Consider the following 17,194-nt stretch of genomic DNA (forward strand, 5'->3'; position numbering starts at 1 on the left):
AAATCATCAAACATTACGTTAAATTAACCACATGAACAAAAGACAATAATTAATTAACATATTAAATTACTCATTATCAACATATATAAATTAGCAACAACAATATTTAACTAATCATTATCAACATAGACAATTTAACAAAATATTTATTATTAATATTATTGTAATTAATCTCTAAATTAACAACAACAACAATAATAATAATAATATTAACAAAAATAATAATCATAACAATAATAACAAAAACAATAATGATAATCATAACACTAATAACAAAAGCAATATTTAAATATAAAATTAAAGAAAAATTTACTAACAATAACAATAACAACATCACCAACAAAAATAATAAAAATAATATTTAAAAGAATACAAAATTTAATAATAATAATAATAATAATAATAATAATAATAATAATAATAATAATAATTATTATTATTATTATTATTATTATTATTATTATTATTATTATAATATTTAAAAAATAAATTAAATATAATAATTAAAACAAAACTAAAAATTTAATAATAATAACAATAACAATCACAATAATAATAATAACGATGATGATGATGATAATAATAATAATAATAATAATAATAATAATAATAATAATAATAATAATAATAATAATAATAAAAACGTAGTAATAATAATAATAATAATAATAATAATAATTTAATTTAATAATAATTAATTTTAATTAAAAAGGAAAGAAAAATTGGGTGAGTCGCACGAAATTCGCGACACGACCGCGGGTCAGTCGCACGAAATCGGTGACTCGGTCGCAGCTCAGTCGCACAAAAAGCGACTGACCCGCGGTCGAGTCGCGGGTTTCGTGTGACTGATCCGCGGTCGTGTCGCGGATTTCGTGCGACTCACCCAATTTTTTCTTTTTTTTAATTAAAATAATACGATTCAAATAAAAATTACCTCGATTATTTGTTTGGGGATTGAATTTCTTAGCTTTTGCTCCAAAAATTTTATGTTGTAATTTTGTTTTTTAAGTGTGGTAAAGGAGTTATTTAGTGATGTTAGAGTATAAATAAGAAATTTTACGTCCAGTGGCAAATTCGTAATTTTTTAAAATTTAGGGGCAAATTCGTAATTTCAATAGAGGGGTGGCGATAAAATAAAAAAGGTGGCGATGTTTAAGGATCGAGATTAGTAAATACTAATATATTATTACTTTTTAAGAAAAAAAGGTGGATAATGATAGTAAATGAAGAAATAGAATGAATTGTTTAGATGAAATTGAAATAGAGCTAAAATATGTGGATGAGATTAAAAGAAAATGGTGGATCATTGTCCAAAAATAAAAATGATGCAAATTAAATAGGATGGACCAAAGTGACAAATGCTGCAAATTCAATGTGACAGATGGAGTAACAAATTACACTTACGTGGTTGCATTTGATAGGATGATACTTTTTGTTGTTTTAGTTTATCCTTTTTATTTTATTTATTTTATTATAATTATTTTATGGTTAGGAATTTTTAATAAAAGAATATGAGTGACAGTGAATAATGTATTGGAATTTTTCTAGTTTTGATTTACTTTTACGTCCTTGGACGGCGTTAATATATATAAATGTGAATTGGGATTTAATTTCTATATGATAATGATGAATGATGATAATGTATAACATGTTCTGGCTGTTCACATGTCATGTTGCTGTTTTTTTTTTCTTTTTGTTAAGGTTGGAATTAGATTTGTTGTTGAACTCAGTTCACGATACTCATTATAATTAGAAAACGGCGGAAATGGATAAATAATTAAATTTATAAGTAAAAATAAAATTTAAAGATGAAATAAAAAGATAAAATACGTATTTGAAATATTTTACACATGAGGAAAACTTTAGTAGATTATAAACTTTCATATAATATTTGGTACGTAATTCTTCTAATATCATATGGTTTTAAAAAATACTAAACCTCATCGCACATATATATATATATATATATATATATATATATATATATATATATATATATATGTATGTGTGTATATAGTTACCTACGCAACCTAATAATAAAATATAAACATATAAGTGAAAATTAAAGAAAAATTGTAAGTATATCCAAAATAAAAATAAAACAAATATAACAATACGTATAGACTAAGTTTATATTTCTTTAGGCATGGTTATTACTTCCTATCAACACATACTTGTATAACAATTCTATCCAATCTCGCTATGTCCAAAATATTTTTTAAAAAAGTTTCACTTTCATCATATAATATACTAATTTTTGAGTTCGATGCACATATAATTTTTTCTTTTCCTCAATTGACCCATATATAATAATAAAAAAAAAAAGGATTAGTATTTGAAACTCCTGTAATGAATGCTAATTGAGGCTTGATGGAGCCAATTAATAACGAAGCCATCAAAATATTTTACGCAATTAGTAATACTTAACCAATCAAAGATCACTCAAGAACAAAACTTTCATTAGAAATACATCTACATAACTTGGAAATTGGTATCACCAGAAAGTAAGCAATTTGAATTAGATCAACAAGTGTGTAGTTTCATGATTGTGCAAACTCCACGCTTACTTTTGGAGCTATTTGAATTTCACTTTTATGTGAAAAATTTGCCACGACTTTATTCGTTGTTATTAATAGCAAAGAAAAGGAAGATATTGTTATAAAGTTCAAAAGGACAAAAAAAAAACACAACCAATGCTTATTCGCATTGTCTTCTTTTTGTTCACTATTAGTAACAACGAACAAATTTTAAACCTTAAACTCGGACACAATAATGCTTATTTTGAAAATTAAAATTCTCAAAAGATTATTTTGAAAATTTTTAAAAAACAAGTTTATTTTTATTCCATTTATCAACTTCGAAAGGGTGAAGGCTATTTAAGGGGAGAAGAAGAGGAGCAAAACCATCATAACCCTAATTAGATTTTCACAAAAACTTGGACAAAACGGTCTCATTATGAGATCGTTAATTTTGGCTAGCCCAATACGCACGTGTAACTGCATTACAAGTTTTCCCTTAATTTTTTATTTTCTGGGCATTTATCAATTTTGACCTTAAATATATCAATTATGACCTTAAATGTATCAATTTTAACGTAAAGAAATACCTAAACAGATCAATTAAAATAAAAAGTTTCAATTTGAACCTATAAGTGATCAATTTTGACGTTTAACTTTAATTTTTCTACCAAAATATGGTTTTGTTTTTACAATTTTAGAACGAAGTTTATTCTATTATTCTACGAATGAATTTCAAATAACAAATAAATTTCAATAATAGTGTTAAGAATTGCACAATACAAGTTCTCTTATTTGATGCATACATGATGATTTTAAGTTTCATATGTATGGTTTTTATGTTATGCTACTTTCATTGATAATTGCATCAATGTGAGTTTCATGGAATCATCTTCTAGAAAAAAAATGTAACACTGATTAGAACACAGTTTTAAATTTAAAGTTTTAATAAATAATGGTAAGGAGTATATTAATCTAGATATATGTAGAAATATTCTTTCAAAGAATAGGTTCCCCGTCAAACAATTTGTCCACATACATCTCAATAAAATGAGGCGGTAGATATTAAAATTTTGATGAATAAAATTATTGTACGGAATTTTTTTTATGTTGGCGTTTGGGTCTTGTTTTATATGTTTTTTTTATCAATAATAAAATATACTATTTATCTAAAAAAAATAAGACACCTTTTGTATAGTATAGGAACATAGGTTGAAACAAAACACTATTATCAACCTAATATTATTATTATCATTTAAATTTTTTGTTAAATTGGATTAGACTTTTATCAATGTCTAACATATAATCGGAAAATACATGTGCACACACTTCATAAGTCAACGAGATATCATTTTAAAATCATGACAAGGAGGAAGAGCTCTAAGGACTTAAAAAATGCACACGCTATTTTTACAGCTCGTCTTGTATGAACTCGTCTCACCATGAGACGGGTCCATGCAATCATCATATTTCTCTAATTGATCATTTTATAATTGTAAGTGAACACGTTAACACATTAAATGTATATGAGTCAACCCAATAAAAATAGTCTCACCATGAAACCGTCTCATTTAAAAATCTGTGCAAATGCAAAGCAGATCATCTTGTATGAGACCTTCTCATCATGAGACGGACCTATATAATTAGCCCATTTATTTAATTGATTATTTTAAGATCATAAGTGATCGTTTTGAGGTTATAAGTAATCATTCTAGGACCATAAAAAATTATCATTTCAACATTATAAGTGATCACTTTAAGACAGAAATATACATTGGACTAGCCCAATAAAAATGATCTCACCTTGAAACCGTCTCATTTAAGAATTAGTAAATGCCCAATTAGCCTCCTTCCTTGACCTTCTATGCACTAAAAAAGGTCACATGATAATGCAAAATTAGCCAGCCCAAAACACAGAAATCAGCCAGCCCAAAGATGTTGCATGTGACATAAATCTCTTCAAAGATCCTTTGACTTATATGTGGGATACACGTGTAACAGGTAAACTACCGATTATCCTACGTGGTCCAATAGAATATTGCCAATTTTCATATCGAAAGCTTCATTTTACCGGAAAATCTTGTATTATTTGGGGGATTTTCTATTTTCTAAAAGGCTGAAAACGTGAATGAAGAAATGAATTTTCTTCTTGTTAAATGTCACCTCTAAATATATCATAATATACATATCATCTCTTTACTAGATTGATCATATCGTCTATCAGGCATTGAGATATGTTAGGTTTGTTAATTCTTTCTTTAACTTCAGATTAAGTCGAGAGAAGAACACATTAATAGGTTGATCTTCTATATTATGATTTCATATATAATTTACTCTTGTAAAATAAATTAAATTTAATAAAAATTTATATTCAACTAGTATAAACATACTAATATTAATATTTAATCAAAACTAATTAATATTGAAATAGACATGACAACATAACTAAAAACGATAATAAATTTAAGTTCCATTTAATGTTTATTTTTAAACTCTAAAAATTTTATCTATATTTTTATCCGTTTTTTTCATTAAGATATTCTGGTGATAAAATTTTGTTTTATTTATACTTTTAGTTTAGCTAATAGTTAATGTAAATTACAATAATATAATAATATAATTTATACATATAAACTTTAAATACATATTAGCTAATAAATGCATGTGTTAGTAGTTAATTTTTTTATTTCTTATATGCTTTTATATCATGTAAGAAAACTTACGTTACAATACTTTAAAAATAGCTAAGGTTAAAGGATAAAAGTACTAATTCTTCAATTAAGATTGTAACTTTCTAATTGTAAGTATTGTTAGAACTTAATTAATAATTTATTTGTGTTTTTTACTTTAATATGTAAAATAAAGATTTAGAAGACAAATAAAACATATAAATTTAAATTATTAATTTTTACAAACAAATATAGTCCTACTTATTACATTAATTTATTTTCTACAAGAAAAAAAAAATCGAAGTGGAAAATTATGGCTAGTTGCCTAGTGCCCCACCAAAGAATTTAAACCGGGATAAGAAAGGGTCAAAGGAGTAGATGGATTTGCACCAACCTTTTTGTATTTAAATCACTACCTCAATTGTCAATAATATCTACACTTATTCATGAGTTTATTTTTTATTTTTTATTATTATTTTTAGATTATACATGAGTTTACAAATCTATACCTATAAAATCATAGTAGCCAAGAAAATTAAAGGAAAAAATTAGGTGAAAATAAAATTCAAAATCATACTTAAAAAATGTTTAAATAAAATTAAAGATCTTATTTGAAAAAAGTATAATACGTACTCTAACTAAAATAATTCTGATTCTGATTTACAATAATCTTTAGGGCTACTCACTCTGAAAATTATTTTTCTATCTATCTCACCCCTCAAATATCATATGTTTGCATTGTCTCACTCAATTAAAATTGATTTCTCTTTTTCTTTTCATTCAATAGAAATTATGTTTTGAATTTTTTTTATTTTGCTATATATTTATGTTTTAGTTGTGATCTCACATTCAATCTATCCTAATCATCCCCAAATTATTTTTCGTTTTTCATCTCATCCAAATATTACACACAATTTGTTTGTCATTGTCTTGGTTCTATTCCAAATCAATTATGCAAACTTCTATTACAGTAGCTAATTTATTGGGATAAAAATATTAATTTTTTACTAAATATGCACATATAAACATATAACCATGGAGTCTGTGTCATTCTAAGCTGCTCACATGCGGTGCCAAACATGCCTCATGCCAAATCATATTGCGTCAAGTCATGTCATGAATAATATTATGTCGTATCTATTGAAAACATAATGCAAATACAAATAAACAAACCGATTTGTACTTCCCTTTTGTGGATGACAATGAAACTTCTTGCTTTGTAAATTATCAAATGGACACCATGAAGATAAGGTTGCGACAATCAGAGAAGTCGCTTGGAAACTTAATATGAGTAGAAGGCGTTTATGCATTTTCCTATTGTGATATTTCTTCTACAAAGGTGCTTGGGATAATAAAATGAAATTCAAAATGAGATACAATCTACACAATAAAATCCTAGCACAAGGAAATTGCAATAACAAATACAAGTGTTGTAGTGAATTATGAATTTTGATGATATTAAGAGTTAATTACTCTCTCAATATTATCTCATGAAAGGAAGAACAAGAATTAGAGTATTCTTAAGAGAAAAATCATAAATGATATGAAATTGGGATGGAATGTCTTATGGCATGCAACCTCTATTTATAGAGCTATGCATCAAACAATACATCCTTTTGAAACAAAAGTGTTTCACCAAGCAAAGCTTATGAATTAAAGTAATGTTTCACCAAGCAAAGTTTACGATCCAAAGTAATGTTTCACCAAGCAAAGCTTATGAATCAAAGTAATGATTCATCAAACAAAACTTAATGAATCAAAGTAATGATTCATCAAATTCTTTGAAGCACTTAATTGAACTTATAATATATTTATTTAGTCCCACTACTATACTAAGTATGTAGTATATACAAATCTAGGTCTATAGACTCTAAATGTTCAACAAATCTAGGTCTATAACCATGGAGTCTATGTCATTCTAAGCTACTCACATGCAATGCCAAACATGCCTCACTCCAAATCATATTGCGCCAAGTCATGTCATAAACAATATTATGTCGTATCGTGCTTGAACCCCCTAAAAATGATGCATAAGTATGGAAATTGTATAGTCTTGGGCCACCCATTTAGTTTGTCATGTATATTGTCTCTTGTGCCTGATCGTACTATGCCAAATCGCGCCTATCTCAAGCAAGTCGCACGCCCTAGGTGACGTCATAGCATGACTTGCTTTCATATGTAAAAAGTAAGATAGATGTGATTAGCAAAATTTAATATTTTTTTCCTTAACATCTAATTTAAGATCACACGCACCATCATCATCGTATTCAGTGTATTCCGCTCATAGAAAACTATGGTCAGGGTTTGGGGAGGGAATAACGACGGCAGCTCATACCCATAGAGAAGAGTGTGGTCAAAAAGTCCCTCGGCTTGAGAAAGATCTTCAAAGAGAGAGAAACATGCAACTTACAAAAAGAATAAATAGAATACGTACAATTAACTAAAAATAAAGATAAAAGTAAAGAAGGAGGTAAAGAGCGATAATAAATACAATGAACAATAACAAACGATGGGTAAAAGGGATGGGTTTAGTATTCTAAGACATGGATAAGGCGCCGCCAACTGCCCCTATTCCTGGTCGGGTCCTCGGAGAGGTAAAGTTCATGCATGTCACTTTTAATCGGTTCCTCCCACGTTCTCCTAGGTCTTCCTCAACTTGTCTTACCCTCCACTATGATGCAATCGATTCTTCTTAATGGGGCGTTATGTGTCTTTTTCTGCACATGTCCAAACCATCTCAACCTGTTCTCCAGCCTCTTTGCGTAGAGAGGTGCTACCCCTAACTTCTCCTTGGACTCCTGATTTCTTATCCTATCCATCATAATATTATACATCCGCCTCAAAATACGTATTTTTGTTACTTCTATCCTTTATTCGAAAACGGATTTTAAGATCACATGCATATTATAATATGAATTATTAATAGAAGAATAGCATGAGAACGTTATTCAAAACTGCAATATCCAAAACGTTGACCAAACAATTTATTAAAAACTTAGGGGTGGGAAAATTGTAGTATAGTACAGTATTATTACCGACTCAGTAATGGTACACACGGGTAAGATCTTGTCTACGTTGTCAAAAAGCTTGAAAAAAGGAGGTGTTCCCCACTAATACTACGTACAAGTATGCATGCTATGTCACTCAAGCAATGAGCTGGTATTTTGTTGTAATTCACAAGTCAATTTAAAGCCAATTTCCCTTCTCTTTCCCATCCCTTTTATAAACCTTTCAATACAATACACAAATTTTAAAATATTTCCTTTAATTGAAAAAATTACTTGTAGCTAATAAAAAACTTCTCACAACAATGCCACTAATTACATTCTTCATCTTATTACTCTTGTTATCTTCATCTTTTATGTCGTCCTCAAAACTTGTTAAGGCTTCGAGGCTGCTCGATTTGAAGAACGAGTATGTGACGTTATATGTGGAACGGCCCATTGGAGCGCCGGCCACTACACCTTATGGGTTTACGAGTAAGGAGTTGGATGCTTGTCTACCGAAGCACTTTCGACGACGCAATTCGGCTCCTAGCCGGTACGTGAACTACCATACATTGGACCAAACATTGTGTTCTAATGATAAAAAGAAACTACCAATTTCTACACCATGATGCTATAGAAGATTGCTTGGTAGCTACGAAGTATACGACGACATAATATGAAATAGCCAATATAGATCAAAAGGAAATGTTGTTTATATATTATTGGTTCTTATACTTTTACTATACAAGCAAGTGTATTTAGATATATATGATGATTATATGAATATTATACATTTTTTTTTCTCTTTTAAGTAGTGATTTATTGCATGAATAAATTTCACAATATAATTTAAATTGATAGTTGACCATATATAGTAATTCAAACCTAAAACTGATAGTTGAAGTTAAATAAAAGTAGTGACACAAACTTTAAGATTCAAATTATGAGGTTTATTATTCAAATAAATCTTAATAATAGAAAAAAAAAATGAACAATCAAAATCCTATTACCTTTTTTATATAAGAAATTTTGTATAAATTATAATTTTGGATGGATGTCCACCACTAGTTGAAAGTATGTTATATATTATAGTCCATCTAATTATTCATATGAGATGAAGAAATTAATAAGAGTTTAGGTTTAACCGAGTTTAGGTTTAGGGTTAATGCTTAAATCATTGGTTTTTCTCTCTTATTCTTAATGTAGAGGCTATCATCCCTATTAATACAAAAAGTAGCAGCTTATTATAATATGAAAACTAAATAACTTAATATCTTAACTATCTAAAACTAAAAAAATAATATTCTGAAATAAAATTAAATTAGAATCATATTATTTTGTTGTCTTATTTACATAAGAGACCTTTATGTCGTTTTATTTTATATAACACTTCACTAAATATTATAATCTTTTTAAAATAAATAGTGAATGAGAATAAACAACGTAAGCTTTTATAATCTTGATTTTTAATTCCATATCAAATAATCACTTTAATTAAAATTTTAAGATTGATAAATTATAAACTATATTATATACTCTATCATTAATATTTTTCCTTCCCTAAAGAAAGCAACTAGACAGAACATATGAGTGAATGGAGGAAGATGGTATCACTATTTCTGACGTAGTACATGTACATATCACAGTATTCATGTACTACTTTATACTATATATGTTGATAAGATTAAGGTTTTATCATCCTTGCAATCGTAAAAATGGGATCTGCATAATCATTTTTGGAGCAATTGTATCCCCAACTATTAACACTTCAATTTTATTTCTCAAATAGTTCATATAAAAATAGAAACTGAGATGACGTTTGTTTCAAAGAATCATAGAACAATTGATATTATTAGCGGTTCTATATTATAAAATAGAAAGTTCACAATATTGACGATTTATATTAATTGAAGCTAAAACTCTTTTACAAACCTTTTTCTTTTTTTAATTTTTTTTTAAAACTTTGAACTCCCATTTCTCCGTAACCTTTTCTAAAATTTCAACCTTATTATCCAAACTAATGAATAAGGGGTTAAAATTTAACTTTTAACCTCTTAATTAAAAATTATGCACTTCAACACTTGACAACTAAACCACATAATGTTATAATACAAATAAGACAATATTACAATCATGTTAAATGACAAAAAATTATCGGGGATAGCTACTTCATTGGTCTCTACAAAAAAACCGCTAATATGTATATATATATATATAAATTAGAAAGCCAATTGTAGTCAACAAATCCGTTGTAGTCTAGTTGGTTAGGATACTCGGCTCTCACCCGAGAGACCCGGGTTCAAGTCCCGGCAACGGAATCTATTTTTGAATCATCAACCTTCTCCAAACCCTATATTTTTTAAGGAGTAATAACATCAAATAAACCCCTCTACAAAATCCCAAGCGGTTGTATAAAATTCTAGATAAAATTTTTTTTGAATCCTTTCTAATTCCGCTAATTTACTTTTCAAAAATTTCCATTCTTGTTAACTTTTCTTCTTTTGTGAATTTCTCAAATTTTCAGTTTCCATTTCTTTCCTCCCTAGAGATCACAAGGTAAAAAAAACTCAGCCTTTTCTTACTTTTGATTTATGTAGAATTGACGTTATTTGTTGATTGCCATGATTTATATGCTTATTGTTTTATTCTGTAATCGATTTGGGATGTGACTATACTTAGGGTTTTACGCGTGCAGAAATTACTATCGTTAACTAAATTTTTAATCACAGTTTGATTAATTGATTATGTTCCCTTATTGTAGGCATGAAATTAGGTTCATTAAATTGATTTCATGTTTGTGTGATTATTAATAGTTTGTTACTGTTTCATTGTTTAATCGGAAATCGGAGTATGGATTAATTCTATGTTGCTATTGGGATTATAATTGAATGAAGTAGATTGGTATTTACTTTGTCTATATGGAGATTTTGAGGTTTATCACATATTTTTGCACGAATTATTGTTTCTTGGATTCACGCTGCAATGGTTTGCTTGTGTCTATGATGCCTGAATGAGGTTTGAGCAGTACTGGTATTGTTACGGAATGAGTTTATCCGGTTGTTTTTGATGTGGAATTAATCAAGCATTTGATAAATTTAGGAGTATATTTTGAATGATGAGTGGATCTTTTTTATCGTTGTTATTGTGTTAAATTTGAGTTGTTCTACTTCTGGTTATTGGTTAAAAGGGCGGTTTCCAGAAGCATCGTGAAGGAAAAAGGCTTGGATGTTTCAGCTTTAGCCTTTAAGTCATGATGGTTTGAATTGATACATCAATTTATATCATTTTCTTGTTAAGGAGTGAGTTTGTTTACCTTGTTTGCGAAGAAAGCTCATTCATTAACAACTTCTTTGTTATTACTGGAGTAAGGTTGTCTACATCCATTCCCTTCAAACTCTGCTTAGACGGGATCCACATGGTTTTGGGATGATTACATGTTGTAGTATTAATTTCCCAAGAAGAAGGTTTTAACGCTGTGGTTGTGATAGTTATGTTTTTGATTGTTATGTTTTATCTACTTTAAAGGTCACGTTGTTGAATGTTTAGTTTTATGCTCTGTTTTATACCTAGAGTTGTATTTTCATCTACCATTTGTGTTTGATCCTCCATTTTATGGAAGGTAGAGTTTTTTGCTCTCAACTGAGCAATCTCAAATGTACAATGGGACTACATGCTTACCGACTCAATTTCGATTTACTTGAATTGTTTAAAATGTCGAACTTGTTAAGTTATCGCTCAGCAATATAGGATTGCCGTTCTCATTTTTCTTTTCAGGTGTTTGGTTGCAAGTTGCAAGTTTTAAGTTTCCCTTTTTATTGTCTTAATATTTTCTGCCATTATAATTAGTCTTTGGGTCTAGTTTGCAGTGAAATGGTGATAGAAAAGGATGAAATGAAAGACTCCATGGATTATATTTTGAATCCTCTTAAATCTAACTTGAGTGATGAGACTTGGATCTCCCCTGAAGATATAATTTGGGTAGATTCTTGCCTGAACCAAGATGTGGATACCTCTGATACCAATTGGGCTTCTATTAAAGATGCCTTAATGGAAATCATCAGTTCTGAAGTTGAATTTCCTGTGAAACGATCTGAAGCTGAGATTAGTACGCAGACTGCTGATGAAATTCTTCGTTCTGGAGAGAACACGACAAGTATGGAAGTTGGTGAAGCATCTGTTAAAGATGAGATCTTTAGAGCATTGGAAGGCATTGATATTTCTGAAGATGATGACGATAACGATAATCTTATATTTGGAAATAATAGGGGTCGAGTCGGGAGAAAAATCCTTGGAAACAGTGTTTTTCGCCCAAATTATTCCGAAGACATAAAGGTAGAGGATGTTGATTCTGATTTGAACTCGAGTTTAACAACAAATGACAAGTTCTCTTTATCAGATGAGATTTTCAAGATTTGGGATCTTGAGATTACGATCGAGCAAGATGATTTTACACTACAATTGAACAAGGCCCTTGCTGGGTATGCTCCTTCACATATTCAACCAAATACTGACGTAACTGCATTGAAGGATATAATGCATGCATCTATAGATGACATCGTTTCTGGCATTGGTGATCTTTCTCTGAATCAAGATACAAAATAATGTTTTCTTTTAAAAACTTTTCTCTTATTTTAGTCGTTTATACATTTAAATTTGTATTTAGGCGATTTTCTGTCCTTGGCTTGATTTTTCTAGATTTAGGAAATTGTAATAAAAATTCTGCTTTTCTGGTGAATTAGCATCTTTAGAAGTCTTCCTAGTCTATTAGAAGTTAAAAAGGTATTGACTTTCTTCACTGTTATTATACAATTCCTCTGAAAATCCGTACCCATAACTGTTGCAGTCCGTTAGTAGCTATTAAATTCATTGCGATGTTTCTGCTGTCTATTTATACTCGCATGTTTTTGGAGTATTGATGCAAGTAATTAGAAACAAAAGTATGATATAAAGTATACAGGTCCAAATTCAGTTCTAGACGAACATGATCTCTACATGCTTGATTCAATGTCGAAACTAGTCGAGGAATTTGAATGATTTTTGTTAGTGCAAGGGTTAATTATCCTAGATTGGCAGGTGGTTTTGATAATCTCATATCTCATTTTATGGCTTGCACATTAAAAGATGAAGTTGAGTATGCAAGAAAGTATGAGGGTTGAGGTTTAGATCACTCTACGAGGTGATCAAAGATGTGCAAATGAAGTGCCTTGAACAAGGCTAAAAGGCGCACAAGGAGGCCTTGGTTTATACCTTGAATGAGACAAGGAGAAGGAAGGAAGCTGCCTTGAATGAAGCACAACACACGAAGAAATCAGAGAATGTTACTGACCAAGCGCTTGTTTGAGCGGCTTGGTGCAGGGGCAGCTTCGGGTTTTCTGATGTAGTCGGTTCTTGGGGGACAAGTTTAATACTTTGTTCTAGGGTCATTTTTCTGATTTAGGACCCCACATAAAGGGCATGAATCATCATTGAGAATATGTGTGGGAGGCTAATACATAGAAAACAACTAGGGTTGAATGCCATTAGAGTTTTTTTTCATCTTGTTCTTCACTAAGTATAGTCCTTTAGCCTTTCATTTCAATTTCATTGAACAATGTTCGAAAATTTAAAACAAATAAGTAATTGTAACAAAAAAAAAAAATAAAAAAATGCATCGGGTAAACTTAATTTCGGAAATACGCGTCTTCATATCCAAGTCTAAGGCCAGGTATGTTCGTAGTTACTAACAACGAACAAAAAATTGGTCAAAAAAAGTCAAAATTGTTTGTTCGTAGTTATTACTTGCGAACAAAAAGGAGACAATGTCATAAAGTTAGATGGAAAAAAAATGGAAATCATTTTTGTTTGCAGTTAGTTGATTTCCATTTTTTTTATCTTATCTAACATTATGACATTGTCTCTATTTTTTGACCAATCTTTTAGTTTGCTGTCAGTAACTGTGAACATACTAATCTTAGACTCGAACTTAAAAACTCTTATTTTTGAATTTAAGTTTACCCGAAGCTCATTATTTTATTGCCTTTGTTAAAAATACTTGTGTTACAAATTTTCCGAATGTTCTAGTTATCAGAAATTTTTGATTTTTTAAATTTATATTAGTACTTCTAAGGCCTTGGCCTTGATTGAAGCTAAAAGTTAAAGAGAAATTAATTCAGCTTAAATATTTTTGGCAAACAAATTCAAGAAGAAAATTATACTAGAACAAATTTTTTTCTATGTTTGACATTTTTAATGGACTAAAACTTTCCCTCTCCTTTCATCATCTTACACATCTTCTAGATATGAAGTAGTTTTACGGAAAGAAAAATTTGAGAGGAGAGAGAAAACTCAATTTACATAATAATGGAGGAGAGAGAAAAAATAAAATAGAAGTGGAGAGAGAAATCTCAAGGAACTTCAAAAACTCCAAAAATAAAATAGAATTGTTCTTCAAATTTTTGGCCATGTGAAGTTTCCATTAAAACTCTACATTATAGTTCACTGAAGAAGAATCAAAATTAGAGAACATATTTACAGGAGAAATATTACTCAGGGTCTCATAAGGGTAACATAAATTCTCATACTTCCTCTGTTCCTTCCTCTGTTCCATATTAGCCGTAACATTAAAAAAGGTGTTATTAAACATTGTCATCCCTTCATTTTATCGCCACCCTCTTTCCAATGAAATTACGAATTTGCCCCTAAATTTTAAAAAATTAGAACTTTGCCACCCCTTAAAATTTCTTAATTTATACTAACAATAATAATAATAATAATAACAACAACAACAACAACAACAATAATAATAATAATAATATAAATGAAATTAATAATAATTTTTAAGAAAATGAAAAAAAAACCCAGTCGCAAGAAAATCGCGGTTGGACCGCGGTTCAATCGCATAATTTTGTGTGACTGAACTGCGGTCCAGCCGCGCTTTTTCTGCGACTAGATTTTTTTTTTTCATTTTTTTAAAAATTACTATTAATTTCATTTATATTATTATTATTATTATTATTATTATTATTATTATTATTATTATTATTATCATTATTATTATTATTATTATTATTGTGATTGTTATTATTATTATTATTATTAATAAATTTTTATTTTTGTTTAAATTTTTATATTTTTTTAAATATTATTATTATTATTATTATTATTATTATTATTATTATTAGTATTAGTAGTAGTAGTAGTAGTAGTAATAGTATAAATAAGAAATAAGAAATTTTAAGGGGTGGTAAAGTTGTAATTTTTTAAAGTTTAAGGGCAAATTTATAATTTTATTTGGGGTGGCGATAAAATGAAAAGGGTGGCAATATTTAAGGATTGGGTTAGAAAAATACACTATTTATTCATTATCGTTAATTTGTGATTAATTTATAATATATAAGTTAAAGCATAGTCATGTGAGATCTTGTTTGATTCGTCTCAATATAAAGATTATTAATATCAAATTTTTTAATTTTTTTAATATACATAATTAGATATATTAAAAATTGAATTAGTGTATTAGACTGCGTGAAAAATTAAATGTTCTAAGTATTTTGGAACGGAGGAAATATCAGACGGTCTCACGGTAAAACCATTTTAATTAGATAGGCCCAGTTTACATTTATTTTTAAAGTGATGATCTTTAATAGTCTTAAAGTTATAATCACTTATAATCTTAAAATAATCACTTACAAATTTAAAGTAATCAACTAAAAAAATAAACTTACTTGTATAAACCCATCTCATGATAAGACAATCTGATTTAAAATCCGCTAAATATCTGCTCTTTCTTGAGAGACTATATTACCTCGAGAGAAATTTGTACCCATTCCAAACAATATAATATACCAATAAAATTTTCTCTAATATTTTTTACCCGTGGCACTACCAATCAGACGTGGCGTTGATGTAAAATCTTAGAAATGTAGTCTTCTGATATCGTCAAATAGTGAGATTCTGTTCTTGAAATTAAAAAGAAAAAGACGAGGATGATGGGGCTTATTTATTTGGGCCCACAATCTTGATGAAACTACATGATTGAAAACATAATCTTTGGTTTGATATGGCTCCATATTGACCGTCAAAATTGAGCATATCACACCATACCCCCAAAATCCAGTCATTAATCATAACCATTAGTCTTAAAGATACTAAAAGACAACCCAAACAAGATAACAACCTCATATTCACCTTTCACATAATGATAAGCATAACGTCTCTTCGGAGACATCTGATAATGATAAGCATAATAAAACTTTGAATTTATTTATTTTTTCAAAAATTTATGTTTTTTCTCTAGTTATATTTATTTTCGATGGAATCAAAGATTTATAAACAAAATGACTGGTTAAAGATAGAATCGGAAACAATTTTTTTTTACGAGGATCAAATTGTATACATCAGACGACCCTCGAAACTCTCAGTTTCGTTCCTGATAATTTTGAACTCTAAGCGAAACATAAAAAGGCCATTAAATAAATAAAGTTTCGTTTTTTTTCTCCAACTCCAACTATGCAACATATAATTTCTTTTTTTTCCATCACATCAATATCAAATAAATGTACACATTTAAAATTATATAAGATAAGATATTTATGCATAAACTAATTATTAATAAATAGAATTAACGCAATTAAAGTACTCTTGTGAGAGACGGTCTCTCAAAGAGACGACTTCAAAACAAGAAACCTATCTTTTTATTTTCTCTTTAATTTGTACTAAAGGGCTATAAATAGCCCATATATATAATCCGCCTCTCAGAGAGACCGTCTCTCACAACAATTTGTATAACTTAATTTGACCCTTTTATAAGTTGGGCACTAAACAGTTGCACCTCAAAACTACCTTAAAACTCTGCTTACGTGGGAGCCACCAAATGATACCAAAGGTGATTGAATTCATCAAACCTCTGAAAACTGAGCTCTAGGATTTGCCAAGTAAGCAAGTTATCTAATCCACATGGAGAATCTGATTGGTGAAAGCATGAGAGCCTCAAGTGAGACATCTTGTGATAACATGCATAAAACATGAGTTATAAATTAGGTGT

At 28.9% G+C, this 17,194-nt stretch overlaps 1 protein-coding gene and 1 non-coding gene across 3 annotated transcripts; both read left to right on the forward strand.

Annotated features, from left to right (window-relative positions):
- Positions 1-10,417: 10,417 nt before the first annotated feature.
- TRNAE-CUC (transfer RNA glutamic acid (anticodon CUC)) lies at positions 10,418-10,490 on the forward strand. The gene has a single exon. It is a non-coding gene; the product is annotated as a tRNA-Glu (tRNA).
- A 55-nt stretch (positions 10,491-10,545) lies between these two features.
- On the forward strand, positions 10,546-13,003 carry LOC130824262 (uncharacterized). Of its 2 annotated transcripts, none has more exons than XM_057689197.1 (2): positions 10,546-10,728; positions 12,032-13,003. In XM_057689197.1, exon 2 carries the CDS (start codon positions 12,043-12,045, stop codon positions 12,772-12,774), a length of 732 nt encoding a protein of 243 aa, XP_057545180.1. In that variant the 5' UTR covers positions 10,546-10,728; positions 12,032-12,042; the 3' UTR covers positions 12,775-13,003. The 2 variants fall into 2 exon arrangements, with proteins under 2 accessions (XP_057545180.1, XP_057545188.1); XM_057689205.1 differs by having other exon boundaries at positions 12,039-13,003.
- The last annotated feature ends 4,191 nt before the right edge of the window (positions 13,004-17,194 follow it).

This window comes from Amaranthus tricolor, chromosome 1, assembly GCF_026212465.1.
Source record: "Amaranthus tricolor cultivar Red isolate AtriRed21 chromosome 1, ASM2621246v1, whole genome shotgun sequence".
Taxonomy (NCBI): domain Eukaryota; kingdom Viridiplantae; phylum Streptophyta; class Magnoliopsida; order Caryophyllales; family Amaranthaceae; genus Amaranthus; species Amaranthus tricolor.

Excerpts from the sequence above, each read along its gene's own strand:
- LOC130824262 (XM_057689197.1), top strand. The coding sequence starts at position 12,043 with ATGGTGATAGAAAAGGATGAAATGAAAGACTCCATGGATTATATTTTG.